This window comes from Nannobrachium achirus, assembly GCF_963921795.1.
Source record: "Nannobrachium achirus genome assembly, chromosome: 9".
NCBI lineage: Eukaryota > Metazoa > Chordata > Actinopteri > Myctophiformes > Myctophidae > Nannobrachium > Nannobrachium achirus.
Genome location: NC_137818.1, coordinates 35,964,446 through 35,988,431, shown reverse-complemented (window position 1 = coordinate 35,988,431; position 23,986 = coordinate 35,964,446). Strand labels below are relative to the sequence as shown.

Sequence of the window (23,986 nt, the reverse complement as noted above, 5' to 3'; positions counted from 1 at the left end):
TGTTCCTTCCCTCTCACTCCTTCTACCTCCTCACGACTCCTTTCCTCCCTTCTCCTCTCCTCTGACGTCTGTCCTTTCACACTGAACGTTCAATCTTACAGCACATCCACATTACTCAGATACAGAGAAACGTGTACAACTTGGGGGAGTACTGTATGTGTGTGTGCTTGTGTGTGTGTGTGTGTGTGTGTGTGTGTGTGTGTGTGTGTGTGTGTGTGTGTGTGTGTGTGTGTGTGTTTGTGTGTTTGTGTGTTGGTGTGAAATGTTCTCTAATATCAGCACATGAGGAACAACTTGTGCCCCCTCTGAAATGACTCATCTCATATTTATAACATTGGCAATTCATAATCCCTAGGGGAAAGGGAATGTGAAAGAGAGAGAAGGGGAGGGAGAGAACATGCACTTTGCTCTGAAACTTTGTCTTTGAGGTTGTACTAATATTGACTTTACCTTTGCAGTGAGACAAAGTAGCACAACACCACATTCCCACAACAATCACTCCATCACTCTACAAAAGAAGTGATTGCAAACATCATAAAAGAGTAGGCCTGTGTGTGCGCTCAGTTGTGTGTGCACGTGCATCATCATGCATGTGTGGCTGTTAGAATATGAATGTGTTAAGAAGTTCTCGCAACTGAAATGTATTGTGTATTAGTGTACAAAAGTATTCTTAGCATCAAAATATACTTAAAGTACTAAAAGTAAAGGTACTCATTATGCACAAATGGCCCATTTCAAGTGTTCAAAATGCATACAAATCTTTAGAAAACTGTTGATCTGAAGCTCACAACGATGCATGTATGTTTTGTAACAATAATCTAAATCTATAGGTATAAGTAACTAGTAACTAAAGGTTTTCAAATAATTCTAGTTGAGTAAATACAAATATTTGCCTCTGAGATGTATTGGAGTAGAAGTAAAAGTACTGACATTTCGAAATACTCCAGTAAAGAAAAAAATACCTCAAAATTTGACTATATATTTCACTTTCAATTTTATCTCTACTCAGACAGTTTTTTAGTTGCTCGATTCAGTATTTAGATATTTTATATACAGAAATTGCTGGACTATAAGCCGCACCTGAATATAAGCCGCACCAGCTAAATTTAGAACAAAAAACAAATGTTTACATATAGGCCGCACCTGACTATAAGCCGCAGGTGTCCTTCCTGCTTCCTGCTAGAGCGCCCCTGGTGGCCGTTAGCTGTAAAAATCTATATATAAGCCGCACCGTTGTATAATCCGCAGGGTTCAAAACATGGCAAAAAAGCCGCGGCTTATAGTTACGGTATGTATATAAATATATTTTGTATTTATTGAAAACACCCGTCCTTGGTTCTGCTGACTCATACTGCCCTCCTAATACGTGAGGTGGCCATGTTTTTTAAATTACTTTTTTCAGTTATTTTATTATTATTTTTATTGTATACTATTTCTTTCCTTATCCAAAAAAAATTAATTGAAAAAATACAGCCCCTCACATTTTAGGAGGACAGTATGAGTCACCAGAACCAAGGACGGGTGTTTTTGATGAATCTATCGGTTAAAATGGAGTTTGAAGTTAGAATGGGTTTCTATGGTTTTATATATTATATAAAATGTATATCAAATATCTAAATACTGAATTAAGCGAATTATTGTTTGAAAATGAAATATACAGTACTTGAGTAAATTACTGTAGTTTCTTTACACCACTGTCGACTGTCAACAGTGAGACAGAAGAGTTGAAAAGGGTTAAAAAGGGTTAAAGAGTGCAGGATGGGGAGTGCAGATTACATCATACTGAGGCAGGCAGGCTGTCAAAACCATGAAGAAGCCCCTTCAGGGAGGAGGCAATAATCCAAGTAACACAAACAGGCAAAAAGAAAAAAATAGAGAAGAAAGAAGAGAGGAAGGAACGCATCTGTTTGGCTAGAGTAAACTCAGAAAAAAAAACATAGGAACAGATAATTAGAAGGCTATACTTTCCGACACTCAAACAGGTTAGTGAGTCCGGCTTTGAGTTTTTCAGACAGGTCGTACTGTAAAGTGATATCTTGTTATTTACTAGAGTATACCTTAAGTATCGTAGTGCAGGGACCTGTAAAATTAAAAACTAGAAAAAGCACAAGTCTCCACAAGGTCAGGTAGGTTATTGCGGGCATGCAATGTTCGGTATTCGGCAAACAGGATGGATTATGAAAAATCACACAGATTCGTCTTGATCACATGACTATAGAGATAATTTGTATAGATTTGCGTAATATTTGGATAAAATCTGTAGGAGTAAAACAATTGTTTTGCGCCATGTCTTATATATATATGGGCATTCCCATTTGAAGTCCTGTTAGATATGGGCTTAATATTGATGACATCAGGGAACTTATATGGGCATAAAAGGGATTCTGTTAGTGTGACATCACAGTGAAGCCAGAGCGTGATGTCAGGGCAGCAAACCCATTCTGTTCAAGTGGTTCCCCTGACATCACAATGATGTCAGAGCGGCAAACCCATTAACCCATAGACTGTAAAAAAAAAAGTGTACACATCCTGACGGACGGAGTCAGCATGTGCCGTTTCACATACTAAACTGCAACCTTCCATCGCAATCAAGAAATGTGTTTTGCAAAAATCTACCTTCTGTAGGGCAGAGGTTTGCCTTGGGCTCTAGGGAGTGCGCGTGCAAAGTTTCACACTGATAGGTCCAGTCATATGTATGTGCCAAAACATACATTGAAAAATGTAGGTTGGCATTTCTTCCTTGGCCTAGTGGAGATGTGCATGCAAAATTTCATGGCAAAACTTTGGAAGCCAATCTTAGCCAATCAGAATGGAATATGAAAAATATGACAGACATGTTTGCTTTAATGACAATAGAGATACTGTGTACCGATTTGCGTGATGTTTGGACAAAATCTGTAGGAGTAATATCAAAATACCTCCCGCTGGTGCTATAACAGGCCCATGTGAAAGATTTGCCAGAGCAGAGGAGCTGTGTATTAATCACTAACAATACATTTGAATGCACAATAAAAAACACTCATCTATCTCTCCATCCCGTCCTCTCCAGCCCCCTCCTTGCTGTCCCATCGTTTTGTGACAGTCCGTCGTGGAAGCCCCGCGTCCCGCAGCGGTCTCATCCAACCAGGAGACACTCTGCAGGCCGTGGAGGGGAGGTCTGTGGTCCACCTCCCACACAGAGAGCTCACGCACATACTGAGGAGAGCGGGGAACACTCTGAGACTCACAATCACACCCAGAAACAAAGATACAAGTGGGTATCGCACGTGCACACACACACACACAGATTATGTCAGACTCGGTTTCTCTCTAGAGCAGGGGTCTTCAACATTTTCAGGCCGAGGACCCCTTAGTTGAGAGAGAGATGAAGCAGGGACCCCCGCAACCTTTTCATAGATTCATTCCATATAGTTTCGTCGTTTGACAGCACAATCATCAGTTTATTTTGGATTCATGTCAATTTGTGTTTTCAGATATTTAAACACTTGAACCCGTCGATAATTAATAAACTTGACCTTTCACTCTAATGTTCCCCTCTACACCAAACCTCTTTGCCGAAAATAGCAGATCTACAAGCTCACAACGAGGCGTTGTGAGCTTGTAGATCTGCTATTTTTGGCTAAAGTTCTCAGAATATGGACGCTAGGGGTTAATATAAAAAAGGAGAAAAAAAAGTTTCTATCACTCAAAGATTTGGAGGACCCCCTGTAGTAACTCTGAGGACCCCCTGGGGGTCCCGGACTCCCTGTTGAAGACCCATGCTCTAGAGGTATAATACAGTATATATGTATCTGAAATACAAGCGCTTCTTTAACTCTTCTGTCTTTCACCCTCCAGACCCATCCAGCCAATCAGAAGCAGCAGAGTTAGACGTTGATGGCAGGTTGAGGAAAGCTACCAGAAGCCAGAGGGCAAAGGTCAGAATGAACTCACTTATCACTGAATGATATTGTACTGTACATACATTATTTCCTACATAATCCTTGCTCCGTCTCTCTGTCTCTAATAGGAATCCAGGTTCTACCGTGTAGATTTGGAGCGAGGTCCAACAGGCTTTGGGTTCTCCCTGCGAGGCGGCAGTGAGTACAACATGGGTCTGTATGTTCTGGGTCTGATGGAGGGAGGACCAGCCCAACGCAGCCACAAGATACAGGTAGACACTCACACCACCAAGTGTCCAACTGGGGCTAACTACACTCACAACACCAAGTGTCCAACTGGGGCTAACTACAATCACACTGCCAAGTGTCCAACTGGGGCTAACTACACTCACACCACCAAGTGTCCAACTGGGGCTAACTACACTCACACCACCAAGTGTCCAACTGGGGCTAACTACAATCACACCACCAAGTGTCCAACTGGGGCTAACTACAATCACACCACCAAGTGTCCAACTGGGGCTAACTACAATCACACTACCAAGTGTCCAACTGGGGCTAACTACACTCACACCACCAAGTGTCCAACTGGGGCTAACTACACTCACACCACCAAGTGTCCAACTGGGGCTAACTACAATCACACCACCAAGTGTCCAACTGGGGCTAACTACAATCACACCACCAAGTGTCCAACTGGGGCTAACTACAATCACACTACCAAGTGTCCAACTGGGGCTAACTACAATCACACTGCCAAGTGTCCAACTGGGGCTAACTACAATCACACTGCCAAGTGTCCAACTGGGGCTAACTACAATCACACTGCCAAGTGTCCAACTGGGGCTAACTACACTCACACCACCAAGTGTCCAACTGGGGCTAACTACACTCACACCACCAAGTGTCCAACTGGGGCTAACTACACTCACACCACCAAGTGTCCAACTGGGGCTAACTACACTCACACCACCAAGTGTCCAACTGGGGCTAACTACACTCACACCACCAAGTGTCCAACTGGGGCTAACTACAAGCAGAAGGAGTAGATTATGTAAAGCATATACAGTAAACTCCTGTGTGTTCATTTAACTCAGAGTTTACAAATGTAACCACATTTTGTTACAAACTGATAAATGAACAGGATTTTACTGTGTGTGTATAGTACATTAGGGCTGTCAAACAAAATGTAATTATTCATTCCATGAATTGCTGTGTTTAATCATTTAGAATGAAGGACATATAAACTAATATCACACCACAAAGACAAATAAGACTTCTCAAAAACTACTCAAGATAAAGTCCAGCGCTTGGGTGGAGCAGTGGTAAAGGCCCTTCCCACCACCATGGAGGTTTTGGGTTCGAATCCATCGTGGTGTAAGCGGCTTTGTCGGGCATCTATACCAAACTTGCTTCTCAAACTTGGGGTGGCATCCCCAAATTATTTTGGGGGGTCCCCAGATGGTTAGCTTAATGTACTTTATTTTTCTCACTCAATGGTAAACAAATCAACACACAGTATAAGAGTAAACAGGGTATCTGCACATTTATAAAGTCACAATTTAAGGACTTTCAAGATCTGTAGATCTGCTATTTTCACAATATTTATCTGTGGAACCGAGTCACATTAAATGTAATATCTACAATTCCAAGTGCTTGTCAGGGTGGGGGGGGGGGGGGGGTCCCCAGTTCAAATATGTTTATTTTGTGGGTCACAGCCTAAAAAGGTTTGAGAACCCCTGGTCTATACGAACACAATTTGCTCATGTTCAGGGGAGGGAAGCCGGGCGGGGAAGGTGATATTGGTCATTACATGTAATCTTACGGGCTGGTGGGGCAGGGAGGGAGTGTTGGGTGGGAGGAGTAGGACGAAGGCTCTACATCAGTGTTTCTCAACCACTGTGCCTGGGGACGTTTGGTGTGCCCCTGAGAAGGGTCAAGTGTGCCCCTTGAAACTGCTTGTATTTATCATTTTAAAAATGACTGTTGTGCGACAGCCTTGTATGATGAAGCAGGGCTTTACTCTGCGAAGAAACGTACACATTTGAAACTTGGAGATACAAGGTTTCTTCCCGCCAGTGACGATATTTACACCCCCGTATTATTTTGCCCATGGATTCTTGGGACATGAAAAGTGTGCCCATGCAGAAAAAAGGTTGAGAAACACTGCTCTACATCCTCCTGGTGGGGGCTCCTCACTGACAGGTGAGTCAGTAGGATACGACAGCAGAGACAGCACAGCAATGTGTGTGCAGGGGAGGAATCATTTGGCATAACTACAAAATCGGGGAGGAAAAGGGGATACAAATTATTGCCTACTCTAAAAAAGAGTCGTAATATTTCAAATTCAAAGGTCGATATTCACTTTGTTTAGATTCACAGCTTATGCTATATTCTATGTCCAGCATGAAATGTTATACATGAATAAAGTTTATTGTGTTCTTTTGGTTTCTATTGTATTTCAGGTTAGTGACCAGCTGGTGGAGATAAATGGAGACAGTACATCAGGAATGACTCACTCTCAGGCCGTAGAACAGATCAGGAGAGGAGGACATCGAATCCATCTGGTCCTCAAGAAAGGAAATGGCTATGTTCCTGATTATGGTACAATATTATTTACCTTTTTAGACTGTACTGTTAAATAGGATACTGCATATGTGGGATCATGAACAGCACAGCGGTCATTATTGAGAAATAAGCCCAGACACCCTAAAGGGGTTTATTCCTCAATGACCGCCTCGCTGTTCATTATCACACTTATTACAGAGCAACTGTACTTAATAAAGAAATCAATAATTTGAGCATAAAAACAAAAAAATATTGTATTGATTTTATTGATTTATTGATTAATTGCTTCCGCTAAAGACAATAGTCCATTAGATTCTACAGAATAGAGTAAATGCAGAGGACAAATTTCACACGTACATAATATGTACGTGTGAAATTTGTGACTTTAACTGTGTCGATCGATGCAAAAATATTTTTGATTATACAGGTTGACAAAATAAACAATTTCTGTCCTATCATTCAAAACATGGCACTTTGCTCTGATTCTACAATACCTATTCTACAATACCTAGAACTGGTTCTTTGAAGTTTCCACTGGTGGCCTCTAGTGGGAGAGGAAAATTGGTAGTAGTTTTTGATGTCAGGCAATCTGGTTCCTTTACACATTTTATTTCACTTGAACTTTCTTTCTCTTCCTCTATTCTTTAATGTGCCCTCTGTCCTGTCTGCATTATTTATCACTTCCCTCTCCTCTCCCCCTCTCTCCCTCCTCCGTTACTCTTCTATCTTTTACTTTCGTCTTGTACCGTCACCCTGTGTGTCTCCTCCCCCCACTGTCCCTCTGTCTGTCTGTCTGTCCCTCTATCTGTCTGTCCCTCTGTCTGTCTGTCCCCTGTCTCTCTGTCTAGTTGAATTGTCCAGTCTGTCTCTATGTATGACCAACTCTAAGCAGGGGGAGCCGTGCTTCTATGTGATTGGACGGACAGAGTCCACGCGGTTGGTGACCCCTCCTCCTTTACACTTTTTCTTTACTTTTCTTTTTTTTCCATCTATCGTCTTCATTTCCTTCCTTTATTCCCATTCTCATCCCTCCATCCGTGTGTTTTCACTGATCACCGCTAGAAGCTAACAGGATTGTAGCTGTCATATGTCAGGTCACATGGTAATCATATGATAGACTAGCCTAGCCAGCTAGACATCCCCACACATGTTAAAACATGGAGGGGATACTGCAGTTACTAGTTAGCTGCATTAGTATATAGGCTGGCCCCAGGCTAATGATAGACTACAATAGAATAGAATAGAAACTTTACTCTCCACAGATGTGGACATACCACAGTCTCCAGTACATACCAAAACCTCCTCTGCCCAGTCCAATCCGCCACCTCAGAGCGGTCGGCACCAGGTATTTCTGGGCACCAGAACCTACTCGGCTCCGGGAACACAGCGCATTCTCGCTCTGTTTGACGTCTCAGGGTTACAGAGACTGAGGGGTGGGGGTCCGGTTACCATTAGCAGTAATGGTTGGTGCCGGCACAAATACTTACCAATTTTGATCTGATCCCAGACCAGATGGGGGTTTTAAACAGCTATGTCTGTAATTCAGTTTCCCCCCGAAATTAACTGTATTTACCCAGAATCCACCTGAACAATGTTTACAGGACTCCTTCTGAACTGCATTCTGCGTCAGTATCAGAAATGGTTCTATAAGAGAGAACTATCTAATTATATAGTAATAGATGTAACTTGTTAAATATAGAATCTCATGGTCATAAAAGCATTTCACCTTCATTTCATTCCATGAGTTAAATCACAAAAGGATAAAGTTCATGACTGTGTTGTTCATTGCCATGATAACATTGTTTTCATTACTGTAAACAATGGCAACAATGAACATTGTTTATATTTCTACACAGCCAAATGAATATCATGTGTATTGCTGTAACCATGGTAACATGACTCCTCTTTTCTCTCCCAGACCCTGAGGGGGGGTCCCCGGCCCCTCCGAAGGAGCATGGTGTGGATCCAGTAACCATGACAACCGCCTCCGTCATCAGTGTGGTAGGAGAGCAGAGGAGGGAGGGAGGGAGGCAGAAGAACAGAGGAGGAAGGAGGGTGATGGCTCCTGATCTGGATCTAGACCAGGTAGAGGAGGAGGTGCAGGACAGCCAGAGGCTAGGGAGGAGACACATGATGGAGGATGGAGGGAGTGAGGAGGAGCAGGAGGAGGAGGTGGGGGGTGGGAGGGAGAGGCAGAAGAAGAGAGAGAAGAGGAGCAGAGGGAGAGAGAGGAAGGGGGAAATGGAGAGAGAGGAGGGAGAAGATAGCGAAGCGCAGGAATGGAGAAACGGCGGAGACAGGGAGAGAAGAAGAAGAGACGAGGCAGAAGAGACAAAGATCGCCCGCCCTGCGGAGAACTCCGGGACCTCTCCCTTCTCGTCCAATCGGAATGTTCCGTTCTCCTTCCTCATGCCGCTGGGCGAACAACGCCACCCGTCTGACAGCGAGTCTGAGAACAGCCAATCGGCGGCCTCAGAACGCAGGGAGAGCTCTGAGTGGAGGAGAAGCGCTGAGTCGGCGTGGCGATACGGCGAGGCCCCGGGGCCGTGGCTGGAGCCCAGCCCACAGAGACTGACACAGGTCCTGATTGGGAGTCGCCTCAGGAGGCGGGCCTTAGCGGGAGGCCTTGATCTCTAATTGTCTAGCAGTAAAAGCCATCTCTCTCTCACTGGCTGGTTGAGAGACATTAAGTTGATTGGCCAGCTGAGATGGGAGGACCTGCCCTTTCTTTGTCCTATTGGACCACTCCATTTTTGGTTGGAGGATATTAATAATAGTTTTTAAAAATGGCAGGAACGAATGCCATCTCCTGATTGGCTGGCTGACAGAGCAGCATCAGGATTATTTTCTTTGATTGGCTAGCTCTCTCCATGTTCATACTCCCACCCTCCAACCCAGTTGGGCCAATGACACAGCAACCCTGCAACCCACTTCATAACTGTTTTTTTAAATTGATTATGCAATGAAACAGTAACAAAATGCATCAGAAGCCTTATATGGATGGCTTTAGTTTAATTATTTAAGCCATAAATTGTATAGGATCAATGGAATTATGAAAGATTAAACGAAAATAATGATATTTGCTTGCTTGCTTTGGAATAAAGGATTATAGCCTATGTTCCCTGATGCATTTTAAAATATTACCAGAGCCATATATAGACAGAGTTAGTCCATCACCATGGTGACATGGACCACATCATGAACAGTAGCTATTATAGAACCACTGGTCCTCCATAGCAACAACAGCCATGGAATAGGACTGTGGGCCCAACATGGCTGCCTGTGGAGGCTACTCTGTGGATGTATGTCTCTGGGACATACCAAAGTGCCTCTGCCTTCTTGTATTATTGAACACTCATTGTGAACACACTAATAATCACTTATACTGAACATACATAGCACACTCACACTGAACACTCATACTGAACGTACTGAGCACTCATTGTGAACATACATTTAGCATTGCCATTTACACTACTCAGTACTCACTTATACCAAGTGCTAACTGAACACTTATACTGAACACTCTAGGGCTGTCAGTTCTCTAATAAAACCAGAATTGAATCCATTAAAAACTATCACAATTTCAAATCAATTTGAAGTGGTAAGGGACATAATACAGTCAAATGTTTGACAAAATGTCTGTATCACGTTAAAACCCCAGTTACAGAATGAGCTACTACTGTACAATATTGCATACAACACTATGGGTAGCTAATATCCTTGTTGACTTCTTCAGCTCTGTCCCATAGGGACACAGAGTACTGCTTGTACTACTAGTACCCCTAGTAGTGTTGTTTTCTATCTTGCCACAATCCCTAGCACTGCTTGTTTTCTATTCTACCAGGGCCCCTAGTAGTGCTTGTTTTATCCTACAAGGACCCTCGTATTTCAGGTTTTCTATCCTATCAGGAGACGATTGCATTCAACTGGTGTGTATACCAGTTACCTGATGTCTTTAAATCTCTCTAGTCTGGTTAACCAGTTAAAAATCATAACAAACATAGACATTTTCTCTTGTTTGTTAATTCAGCCTCTCACGCATGCACACACACAGTAAAAAGCATTTCCATCCGCTGTCATACTGTGACACTTGTCTGCCCATCTTTGTTGTGTTCATGTACAGACGTCACAAGAGCTTACACACTTACATAATTATGCATGCTTGCATGCACAGACGCCCCCCCAACCCCACACACACACACACACACACACACACACACACACACACACACACACACACACACACACACACACACACACACACACTTTTGTCAACCTGTACCTTTAGCCCACACCTTGCCTTGATCACTCTTGCCTGTTGCTGAACCCTCTCCCAGTCTTTCTTTCTCTCCTTTCAGTCTGACTATGTAGCGAGTGAGTCGGGTACTTAAGGGCATTTTGATACAAATCTTCTATGCAGTGCTTTTATAACCGTTTGTTTGTTTGTTTGTTTGTTTGTTTGTTTGTTTGTTTGTTGCCAAGTCAACACAATGAAGTAAAAAAAAAAAAGCCAACAACAAGGAATTCAGGATCGATGCATCCGATCTTTGAATTCGACGAATTCATGATGATGTCAGTCTGATCTTTGATGATGTCCGATGTTTGTCATCAACGATTTAATGATGCATTTGATCTTTGACTTTGCCAAAGAGCATCAACTGTCTGAGGAAGAGAAAGAACCTCAGTTAATTACAACCGGATCATTTCTGCCCTACGGAGACAAGCTGCAGAACCTACTTCCATTGTCTTAAAGGTCACTAGTTTTAGAATCAATAACGAGCCACTGATTTTGTGAAACCAGGAGAGAGATTTCTGTTTTTATTGTTCTTTTCCTCTGTTTGTCTCTGTAGGACAGAACATTTCAAGGTTTTGTTTAACACAGTGGGATTTGTTCCAGAGGTGTGTCATACTAGTGCTACTGACCATACAGACCGAGACAGACAGACAGACAGACAGACAGACAGACTGACTGTCAGCCAGACGCTAATGCATCTATGTATACCTCGTCCTCAGCAATAACAGCCTCTGGGTCCCAATGCAGCATGTAGCTTAAACAACCACACACTGACACACATGAGCATGCACGCACACACACAAGCATGCACACATAAAAAAAGCAAAGTTGTGTGTGGAGGCAATATGTTTCTTTTTGACTCTCCTACTGAGACAAACAAAAGAAAGTACTTTGTGTGTTTAGGGTTAAGATGTCAACAATAATTTGACCATAAATGATACTAAATGAAACAATATCTACTTCTGTAACACCTCAGGAGATAGACCGTCACCGCTCAGATGGTGTTGTTTGTCTCAATTAGGACAGATGGTTATGTTTTTTGTCTCTATAGGACGGACGGTTACTGTTGTCTGGGTCTTGTTTGCCTCTTGAGACATTTATCTTGTTCTCTCTCTAGTAACTCTCTCTCTCTCTCTCTCTCTCTCTCTCTCGTTGCTGATTGTGGTGAAGGAGTGATACTGTATCTACAACCAGCGGCCTTTGATAACAAAAAAGGGCAATTCATTTGATAGTGCATACTGTATTCAAAGAGAAAATGTTTTATAAAGAATGCTGATGTTGTTATATTGATGTCAATAACTTCATGATTTTGTGATTTCCACCATTTTTGCGAAAAGGAAAACAGAAAACTTCTCTTCGATCCCCAAACTCTGCTTGCTTGGTGCAGAAAAAAAGCCAACCAGCAAATCAATTTACCAATCAACCAGCCAGTTACCCAACCAATTAGCTAGGCATCCAGCCAAATCAGCCAGGCAAACCACATGCTTTACCGAAGCCATATACAGAGAAAGAATTACCCCAAATTACCACATTAGTACACCTTCTCTACAACTATGGTTCAGTTAAGTTCTGTTTGTTTAATTAACAGCTAGAACACAGTTCTACAGTTGGCCACTGGGCAGCTTCTTCATCAATTAGGTATCTAGTGCCTCGCTCAAGAGTACTTACAGTATAGTAGTTGTTGAGGGAGGAGATATTGTTTCCAAGCTATCCTGTTCGGCTACCGAGGCAACATCACCCAAAACACATTGCTAAACACACATACACATGCACGCACGCACACACAGCTAGCTAGCATGCTGCACTTGTGGTATTTTAAAATAATATCAAACGTAGCCATCATGTAGCTCAACAGACAGATCGACTGACAGACAGACAGACAGAACCTTGCTATTAAGCCCACTTTCCCCACCCCCACCCTAAGTGACTGATGTTTTTACAGTAGCTACAGTATGTGAGCAGTCTCTGAATTTTATGTACACAGAACCCCTGAATGCCATGGAAACAACTCCTGTACATACAGTCACCATCAGGGGCGTCACAAGGGGTAGGAAAGTGGGACTGAGTTACCAGGGCCCAAGGTGGAGGGGCCCTAGTAACTTTAGCTATTGAAAAATAGCAGATATACAAGCTCACAGCGCGGCACCGAGTGCCGCGCTGCGAGCTTGTAGATCTGCTATTTTTGAAAAGTCGTGAAAATGTGCGCAAATCTTTGAATATATGTATTTTTTAAGTGAACATTTGTAACTCAAATTTTGCTTCTGGGGGTTCCAGCTGGAACTAAATATTTTGAGATGGGGGGGTCCTTCACATGAAAGAGTTTGAGCATCACTGACATGGAAACATAGGTTTCTTGGCACACATTTTCACGATTTTTCAAAAATAGCAGATCTACAAGCTTGCAGCGCGGCACTCAGTGCCGCGCTGTGAGCTTGTATATCTGCTATTTTTCAATAGTTAACATTCATGGGGGGCCCGCAGTGAATCCTTGTACTACCCGGGGCCCAGAGTTTGGTGTGACGCCCCTGGTCACCATGGAAACAAAGGGTGAAGGCAGCTTGGCTGCCGAAACCTTGTTTTGTTTTTGTTTTTCAATGTCCAAATAAATCAGTGCATCATAGTGACAAAGTGTGCGGATACTTCTATATTTTTATGCTCGTTTTCATTTGCCGGCACCTCGTTACGTTACTACCTTTAACTCTGCATTATTGTACAGTCACCATGGTAACACACCACTTGTGTTCATACAGTCGGGATGGAACGGTCACCACAGACATACAGTACATGTACAGCTTTTTTAAAACCTTTGTGTTATGGAATGACAATAATAATGTATGGATTCTGAATGCAGCTCAAAGGAGTTTTGAAATAAAATAAAATGACTTGCAGAAGATGTATGAATTCAATGTGATTGATTTTGATCTATAAATAAAACAAAGATTTGAGGATGTACCTGCCGTATTGAGTTATGTACTAACTTCACTTGTTTCCATTGTGGTCCTGTCAGTGTTACATTCAGCTTTACAATGTCACATTGGGGCCTTTTCCGTCGGTAGATGGTTGGTTTTGGACATACAAGGTTTCCACCCGACAACGACATGATGATGAGCTCATCAAACCGTGAACCTTCGAATAAGCCGGTCTAGCTCCTAATGCAGTGCTTCTCAACCTTTCAGGCCCAAAATAACCCTGTTTTAACCATCCTGAATAGGACTTAGAATTATAGGAGTTGAGGCATTACATTTAATTTGACAGAAAATAGCAGATTAAAACACCATAACTCGTCCAACTCGTCCAGTGGAAGGCAATAAGAAGACATGGCTCACCAGGCTGAAGAATCCAGTAGTCTACAGTTTAGTCCCCTGGACAACAGATGGAGTCCAGCAGACATTGTAGTCACGTGCATGCTGTAACTATGGTCAGATAGGCACCAATGGCCCAGAGCTACTGGATGTTTAAGATCAGACTCTCAGTGCAGAGGTTACATGTTCAAATCTCAGTCCTCTTACATTGCTATAGTACTCCTATTATATAGGACATTTTCAAGGTTATAATACAAAAGGACTACTCAAAAGCTCTAGAAAACACTTGCATTGAGAGACAGTGTAGTGGTCCGAGGATCAGACTCTTAGTGCAGATGTTCCATGTTCAAATCTCAGTCCTCCAATGTTCTTCTAGTAAGTAGTACTTTGTCATTTTCAAGGTTCAAATACAAAAGAACTACTCAAAAGCACCAGAACAATCCCTTAGTGAGAGATGGTATAGTGGTTTATATATTAGACTCTCAGTTCAGAGGTTCTGTGTTCAAATTTAAGTCCTCTGACATAGCTCCAGTGTATTGACATTTTAAAGGTTACAATACAAATTTAAAGTAATACTCAAAAACTCTATAAAACACCTGCAGTGAGAGACAGTGTAGTGGTCTGAGGCTCAGACTCTCGGTGCAGAGGTTCCATGTTTAAATCTCAAGTCCTCCAATGTTCTTCTAGTAGTACTTTGTCATATTCAAGGTTAAAATACAAAATAATTACTCAAAAGCACCAAAGCAATTCTACAGTCAGATATTAATAGTGTAGTGGTTTAACGATCAGACACTCAGTGCAGAGGTCTGTGTTCAAATCCCAGTCTTACTTTTGACATTTTCAAGGCTGAAATACAAGATAACTCAAAAGCACCAGGGGATACCTATTGGAGTTTCAATTAACTTAAACTGAAAGCAATCAGACAAAAGAAAATCTTGAAAAATAAAAGAACATTGCAAAAAAATAAACTGAGTTATTGTGTAGAGGTGTAATGTTTAGACTCTCAGAGCAGAGAAAGCCCAGGCATATGGTAATTAATTACTGTTTTTTTGGCATCCCATACTAGATAAGACAACATCACTGGTTTTCATTATGGAGTTATTTAGGCTACAGGCAGCCATCCAAACACTTCAACATACCTGCCAACCCTCCTGTTTTAGGAAGAAGTCTCCTGTTATTTGACCATATCTCCTGTTCCAGAATGTACCCCAAAACAAGAGCTTTTCACCCTTTTTCATATTTTTAAGTAGCCTTAGTAGTAGTTTTTTCTTTTTCTTTTACCATTTCTCATTTCACACTTTTTGTGTGATAAGTAGGCTAATGTGTCAAAGACCCACTGATATGCAGCCACGGCCATTATACTGGTTCCTTGGCTATTTGATATGTGAGATCTATCTCTCTCACTTTTCTCCGGGTGTTTCGCCTTGATGGGACTCACTTTTCTCCGGGTGTTTCGCCTTGATGGGACTCACTTTTCTTCGGGTGTTTCGTCTTGATGGGACTCACTTTTCTCCGGGTGTTTCGCCTTGATGGGACTCACTTTTCTTCGGGTGTTTCGTCTTGATGGGACTCACTTTTCTCCGGGTGTTTCGTCTTGATGGGACTCACCTTTTCCAGGTGTTTCGCCTTGATTTTGGGACTCACTTTTTGGGGATTTTTTGGTATTTTGGGACTCACTTTTCTCCGGGTGTTTCACCTTGATGGGACTCACTTTTCTCCGGGTGTTTCGCCTCGATGGGACTCACTTTTCTCCGGGTGTTTCGCTTGATGGGACTCACTTTTTTCCAGGTGTTTCACCTTGATTTTGTGACTCACTTTTCTCCGGGTGTTTCGCCTTGATGGGACTCACTTTTTTCCAGTTTTTTCGCCTTGATTTTGGGACATACTTTTTTAGGTCAGTGGGGGTGCACGGAACTCCACAACGAGGGTCTGGGGTTCCCCCCAAAACTTCTTAACAGAAATATAATATTTCCCTGTGTTCTGTTACATTTTTTTACGTTTGATACTTTTATCAGGCTTGCTTTAGCGTGATAAAGCACCCCCCCCCCCCATTCGGAGGGAGGGTCATGGCATTTTACATCAGGGCTTATACATTTTCTCCAGTAGTATCCCTCTTTAAAAAAACGACCTGCTAAGTACCAGACTTCGGACAGTACAGTACATGACAGAACCAAAGCTTGAGAATAATTCAACAATGCACGGAAAATAAGAGAGCCTTCGGGTACCTGGTCTGTGCGTGTAGGGTGCAAAACTCCAAACATCTGCTTCTTCTCTGAAGCTTAATCATAAGTCACCATCATATGGGTATCACTTACTAAAAATAACTGATCTACAACATAGGATTGATTTGTTGTCACTGGAAAGTTAAAACTAAACCGGACAAATGTAGACAACCAGGCCAGAGTTAAAATTATAACTTTATTCTGTTTGATTCCCTCAGAGGCCAAAGTCTTCACAACAAAAAAACAGATTTTATTTTAAAAGCTGAGAAATGAAAACAAACATTCTCATCTTCTTCTTCATCATCATCATCATCATCATCACACAAACTATTTACAGGCACATGTACACATTTTCATTGTTAAAAACTATACACAATATCCATAGAAAAACCCCCAGGAGGGGCCGTCCTCAGTCCCCCAATTCATCTAAAAACTATTTTATTCAGTTTTCATTTTGTACAAATTCATTTCAACTTTCCATTTATTCCCTTTTAAAAATGACAAAAACATGTTTTATCTCAACATCCTGAGAGCTCTACTCAATCAGAGCCACCTCAGGTGTTCCCCAGGTGTGTGTGTGTGTGTGTGTGTGTGTGTGTGTGTGTGCGCGCGCGTGTGCGTGCGTGCGTGCGTGCATAGGGGGGGTTGGTGAGGGTGGCGTGTTTGGTTGTTTTTCTCTGCTGCAATCAACACAAACGTTAGTTGAACTACATCTCCCAGCAGGCCGAGTGACTATATGTAGGCAGTCTCATGCAGAGTATCTGCTGGTGTAAAAATGTAAAATGTGCTGTCTTCTTTCTCACCACACGCACACACACACACACACACACACACACACACACACACACACACGCACACACACACGCACACACACGCACACACACGCACACACACGCACACACACGCACACACGCACTATCAGTAATATTAATACTGCTACGAGGAGAACCAGCCCACAGTGTCCATAAGGTATGCTGAATAAAACTCTGCTAGTTGTCAATGTATGGTAGACTAGAAGTGATAGTTAGGTAGGCTGAATATAACACTGTAGACTAGTAGGTTAGAGGTTTAACAAGCGTATTTGCATTCAAATTGCCCAGTATAAACATGTTTTTGAAAGTAAGTGTAATGTAGCAGTTCAGTTGTGTGTGGTGACAGGAGGCTAGAGACGACAACAGGAGCATCATTATCATCACACGTGCATGCAAAGGTCTACTCCCATCTGACAAACTATACAACTACAGGTCAGACACACGGTCAAAAAGCACACAAGGCATAAAACATCAAAAGTCAGTCCAGTAGAGGGGTGTGTGTGTGTGTGTGTGTGTGTGTGTGTGTGTGTGTGTGTGTGTGTGTGTGTGTGTGTGTGTGTGTAGGGGGTACAGCTACTAGCAGGAAGACATTCACAGCAGTACAGGCCAAGAATCAGGATAATAAGCATAATGATGGTTAAAATAGCAACAATGATAGCGAAGTGTATTGTGAACCTCACAGTAAATACAGATATATCCATCCAAGTCTCTCGGATGTATCCGATCCCTGGGGATTAAGGTACTGCAAATGTTGTGACTTTTACATGTCCTCTCCTCTATATATATCCACTGTAAAGCAACTAAGCTGAAATGACATTTAAAGTATTTTGTGCCATTACAAGAAATCCTTAGATACTGTAACTCCTGTGCTGTATATATCCCACCTCTATAGATGACACAGACTGCATTCAGCATAGCATCCACACAAACAGAAAAGTACTATCATTTTTGTAACAGCATATACATTGTTCTTATACTACATAGAACATACTGTTCTCATAAACATGGAAGAAGAGTTTGTGTTCCATTATTGCCTTTTGGGTTCTTTCCAGTTGTTTAACATGGAAATCAACCAAAGTAATTTCAAACCATTGCCATTGTGCTTCACAGACCCCCAGTAGTCCAGGAAATATCCAGTATCATTCTCATTGAGTCTTTCAATTGATAAAAGTCAATTGAGGCAACATTGTAATAGTGCTTCTAAAAAAGACCCTCATAGTCCAGAAATACTGTCTTCAGTATCCCACAACACAAATGCTTTTTAGTGATCAGATCATAACCTACTGTAACAATACCAATAAAACCAAAACAAAGTGCTGAAGTGGGGTCAAAATAAAATAAAATAAAGCGAAACAAAGTCATCAAAACAATAAAACAACAGAAATACACCAGAACACATTAAAGAACATGAGAATCCCCAAATAAAGACCATAGGATACCTTGAAGAAATGCGTTTAAAGATGTGAGCCATTTTGAAACAATGGGACATCTACAGAACTCTTATAAAATGCTTCTGAGAGGAAAGAATTGACTATTTTTCTGTTCAGACATGCTCAGTCAAACCTTTCATGGATAATGAAAAAAATACGATACCCATAATCCTCTGGACACAGTATCACTAATAACACCATGCAAAACACAAGAGTTGCTTTAAACATGTAGGCAGACCTTCCAGTTTGTGTATCACATACTTTAGTTTATAGGACCTCACCGACATGTCATCATCACTAAAGTGTCATTGTCAGTTCACAACTTCATACATACTGTCATTTCATATCACTGGTGTGTTGACTACTAAATATATTACATAATTACTCCAAAGTGTTTTTCCAAACCTTATCAACATAAATGGCAGTGAAAAGGTGCGTAATGATCAAATACAAACATACAAGCAATCTAAAATTACAGAAAGAAAACTATTTACGTGATGTTTTGTACAATATGTGGACAAAGTTGTGAAAAAACAAGGACATGTTGTGATGCCAGTATACAGCTGGATATTTATATATTTGACAGATACTTCTATGTATGTTTCTCTTATTCTTGGGCTTTAGGAAGCTGGTTATTTCATTGGCTGAACAGATAGGAAACTTGAACTTTATTGGCCGACCAGACAGAAAGCTGGTGGCCTGATTGGCTGACAGAACAGAGTTCAGTGGCATACGACTGTACATGGTAGAATAATTATGACAATTAAGGCACTTTTGGTTTCCCATCAGTTTACATACAATCTATTTACAAGCAATAAGTTAGTAATTTTGTGAACAAACCAGAGTTTACCTCTGTGATGCCACGCACACATGCGCACGCGCGCACACACACACACACACACACACACACACACACACACACACACACACACACACACACACACACACACACACACACACACACACACACACACACACACACACACACACACACACACACACACACACACACACACACACACACACACACCTTGTCTCTCTCATTTACTTTCTTCTTCACCTCCCTGACTAACTGATCGTTATTATCTATTTATTATTATTATTGCTCAGAGGTTTCTATTGGCTGTTCAGGCTTGATTTAATGCTAGCCGTGGAATGCTAGGCTGCTGGTTTGGCTTTGTTCGGCTGATCACCATGGATCACATGATTACATCTGCAGGATTCTCATGGATGACAACAGACTACAGTTAGTACTCAGTAGCTCCCTGACTGTACTTGGGCGTAGGCTCCTAAAGCTGTGCTGTACTTTGTAGTACTGAACAGTATGTGCTTGTGGTCACGATGAAACCTCATACAGTACATGTAGCTGGTCAGACTAGCAGTAGGTCAGCTGGTTTTACAGACAAACAGCAAGAACTGAAACCACAAATCTTAACTTCTGTTCCACTAAACGTATTTGTTGCTACAGCAGTAGATAGTAGTTCATCATGTTGTAGTATATCGTCGTTGTCGGGTGGAAACCTTGTATCTCCAGGTTTCAAATTTGTACATTCTTTTGCAAAGCAAAGCCCTGCTTCATCACACAAGGCCGTCACACAAAAGTAGTGAAAACAGCAGATCTACAAGCACACACATTGTGTGCTTGTAGATCGGCTGTTTTCACTAGTTTAAATCATCATAAAATGATAAATGCAAAACGAACGGTTTTAGGTTTCCACCCGACAATGACGATATATGGGATCATTTTGTGTCGATTTGGAATCTATTAAAGCCAACAGCTTGTATCTTCTTTTCAATAACAGATTTAAAAATGATTTGGATTCAAGATTTAAAAGCTAATAAATAAATGAATCAACTTCAGCTGGGGTCACCGCATCTGTTCCTGTGCTTCTGATAACTATTACTAAATTACAAAACCCCACAGAAAACGCTGTGACATAACACAACACAAAACACAACTCTTCTAATGACCTGCTAGGAGTTCTGGTGTTGTCACTGAATGGCCAACCTAGAAAGGACTAGCATGGTTATCAGACAGTGGTCTAGACTCTATGGTATGGAGCCAGGCTTAGAACTTACAGAACACCCTCCCCATGCCCTTACAATACACCTCAATGGTCATTTCAGAGAGGGTACACCATGTATCCAAATGGATATTTGTACAATATCTGATCAACAAAATGGATAAATGAACGCTGGCGATGTTACTGTAGCCTTAACCACTCCACTGCCTGACATTAACCATACTAAGAGTGCCTAAAGTGAATTAATTAAACTCATGCCTAAACCTTACTTATGTTATGTGGGTCTTCCATGCTTTCGAGGTTTGCCATCTAGTGACGACCAGAGTTGTGGAATAATGCGGTGCAGGCAGTGGTTCTAAGCATCGAATACCTGACATGAATAGTTGGATTGTCTCAGAACAACAGAGTTACAAAAAAAAAGCTCAACTTGAAACAACAAGCTGGTAGATTGGTCATTCACAAGATGTTTGGAACAAACTGGTTTAAAATCTTTCTAAGAGACTATCTGTTGCATCAACAGATAAAGGAAATTCAGGTCTGTAAATGTAACATTTTAGAAATAATCCTGCCATGACTTCAAAGTGTAACTTGATGTGTCTTTTCCTTTTTTAATCTTTAAGGTTAGGGTAAGTTAGAGGCCAGCTTTTTCCGTAGTCCGGTGTAGAATGTACTGTAGCCTATCTATGTCTTTAACTTTGGGGTTCAAGAGATTTGTTAACATCAATGAGTATTAATTTGTTTAAATAAAGGTCAAATAACAAACATTTAAATGTACAGGTAGGCTGGTAGTTAGTAGTCAATGATAGTATTATTAATAGTACTGTATGTGGCTGGTATAATTAGCTGTCAGAAAAATATGACACAATTTGCATCTGCCTCATAAAAATAGATGTTTAGCATTTGGGGAAATAAAGAATGGACAATTATAAAATGATACCACGCCCACTCAACTCTACACAACGCTACTCAACTTATTGCTGGTAATGTTTCACAGATTGGACAGAGCAGCCAGGTTATCAGAACAACAACTCTAAGTTAACCACTTTCCACCTGGTGTCCCTATTTTTGCCATTTCTCTTTTTTTTTCTCTCCCAAAATGTTTTCATTTGAAATGTTTTGAAACTAGCTCATCTGCAAGCTCACAACGTGTCGTGGGCTTGTAGATCTGCTATTTTCAAATATGCTAAGTATAGAATAGGGCTCAAGTGGTTAACTTCTCATCTATCAATGATGCTTTCACTCATTCATAATATAACACACAACATGCACGCACTCACACAGATGTTTAGACATACCAGTATCATACAAAGTAAAGACAGTGTGTGTGTGTGTGTGTGTGTGTTTGTGTTGTCTTTCCTTTCCATGAGCAGTCTTCTCTCGATTCGACTCCTCTCTTCTCCAGTAAGAGTTCCATTCCTGGACAAAGGTCAAAGTTCATGGGTGTAGGGGGGGGGGGGGGGGTTGTGCTTTATGCTGCTTCACTGGGTTCCACCCCAGGATCACAAGAGGGGTCATCCGAAGGTCACGTAGGGGTCACTATCATTGTCAAGTTTAGTTTCTAATGACCCCCAGCGACGATCAGGTTAAAGTCTTTGTGCTTTTCCTATTCACCCGTTGGACCGCGCGCTCAAAGCTTTGACTCGTGTAGAGGTCACCAACACCTTAGTTCAAAACCTCCCAAGGTCAGATTGGAGACTTCAGAGGTCCTCCGGGTATCAAAGGCGAGAGGGTCAGGGGGTCATCCTTGGGGTCATAGGTCAGTGACCTTGTTTTCCACCAGTGCGGCGACCTGCTGCAGTCTGTAGGCCAGCTGCATCTTCTGTCCTACGCTGTCTTCATCCAGACACAGGATGATCTGGTGGCACACAGGTGGACAGAGGTTGAGAGAAACACTTTTCCTCTGTCACATCCTAGGTCACTGTCTTTCTCTACTTGTAAGCATTATGTCTATTGAGTATTGACACAAACTTAGATAATGATGATAAATAATACATCGCTGAAACAGATCTTTAAGAATGTAACCCAACATGTCATAGCCAAGTTAGCTACTGTAGCTTGTGAGGTCAGACGGCACACAATGGACACTTTGTTCTGTGTGTGTGAGTGTGTGTGTGTGTGTGTGTGTGTGCGTGCGTGCGTGCGTGCGTGCGTGCGTGCGTGCGTGCGTGCGTGCGTGCGTGCGTGCGTGCGTGCGTGTGCGTTTTACCTGGTCATAGTATTTGTTGATGTATTTGTAGAGTTCATGCAGCGCAACAACACTGTTCATCTCTGATGCAAAACTCTACATACAGACAGAGACAGAAAGAGAAGCATGTTACAATATATACAGATAAAATATTATTTTTGAATGGTACATACAATACAAAATCACTGTCAACTATCAAAGGTAAACATATTCACTCTGTGTACATGTGTACAGTGTGTGTGTGTGTGTGTGTGTGTGTGTGTGTGTGTGTGTGTGTGTGTGTGTGTGTGTGTCTGTGTGACTAACCCCAGACAGTTCAGTAAGTGTAGAGTTCATCTCCTGGTAGCAACCTGAGGCTGCCTTGTGGATGTCATTGTAGTACCTGAAATAAACACAGTATTACAATACATCTCAGTACTACAGAGGGTAAATATCTCTGTTGTACACGGGTCTTCAACAGGTGGTCCAGGTCCTGCTGTAGTACGGTAGCTCAAATAAACAGTATTACATCAATACAACAGTCCAGTCCCAATCTTAATCTAATGCAGTAAAATTTCGACCTAGAAAAGGAAATCAAGGATAAAGAAGGAAGGTATATTATAAAGAAGGGTAGACTAGATAATGAACCTGTGACTATGGTAAATGTATATGCGCCACAACCGTCTCATAGATTCCATATAGTTTCATTGTTTGACAGCACTATCCTCAGTATATTTTGGATTCATGTCAATTTCAGATATTTAACCACTTGAACCATCAATACTTAATTAACTTGACCTTTCACTCTGTACTTAGTCTGCTCTTTTTCCCCTCTTTGCTGAAAATAGCCGATCTACAAGCTCACAACGCCTCAAGGCGTTGTGAGCTTGTAGATCTGCTATTTTTGGCTAAAGTAAAAGTTTCTATCACACAAAGATTTGGAGGACCCCCTAGGGATCCCGGATCCCCTGTTGAAGACCTCTGGTCTATATCATTGTATATTGTGTAAAGTCTTGAATAAAAACAAAAACAAAACAAAAAAACAACAGTCCAGTCCCACATTATTACTCACTATTAGCTCATTATTACTACACATTACCTACCGGTAGTAGTAAGACACAGTTCATATGACTGAAGTAACTACATGAGTGTTGTGCAGTGTACTGACCTCTCCACTAGTTGCTTATATCTAGGGATCTCTCTGGCATACAGCAGCTTGTTAACCGGAGAGTCCTACGCACAAAACATGAAATAGTATCGTTAAAACAGACAGATGCATGCAAAAG

General features: G+C 41.7%; 2 protein-coding genes across 2 annotated transcripts in view; one reads left to right on the top strand and one right to left on the bottom strand.

Annotated features, from left to right (window-relative positions):
• Positions 1-13,675, top strand: part of magixa (MAGI family member, X-linked a) — a 31,543-nt gene extending 17,868 nt beyond the window's left edge. The window contains exons 16-21 of the mRNA XM_080732719.1: positions 3,050-3,253; positions 3,838-3,917; positions 4,010-4,153; positions 6,347-6,485; positions 8,368-8,621; positions 8,661-13,675. Coding sequence (XP_080588845.1) covers positions 3,050-3,253; positions 3,838-3,917; positions 4,010-4,153; positions 6,347-6,485; positions 8,368-8,621; positions 8,661-9,086 — 1,247 coding nt within the window. The 3' untranslated portion in view covers positions 9,087-13,675. The remainder of the gene's footprint in view (positions 1-3,049; positions 3,254-3,837; positions 3,918-4,009; positions 4,154-6,346; positions 6,486-8,367; positions 8,622-8,660) is intronic.
• An 8,611-nt stretch (positions 13,676-22,286) lies between these two features.
• Positions 22,287-23,986, bottom strand: part of plxnb3 (plexin B3) — a gene marked incomplete at both ends in the record, with an annotated part of 68,180 nt that continues 66,480 nt past the window's right edge. Inside the window, 4 exons of the mRNA XM_080732718.1 lie at positions 22,287-22,391; positions 22,743-22,817; positions 23,028-23,103; positions 23,869-23,933. Of these exons, the coding sequence (XP_080588844.1) occupies positions 22,287-22,391; positions 22,743-22,817; positions 23,028-23,103; positions 23,869-23,933 (321 nt within the window). The remainder of the gene's footprint in view (positions 22,392-22,742; positions 22,818-23,027; positions 23,104-23,868; positions 23,934-23,986) is intronic.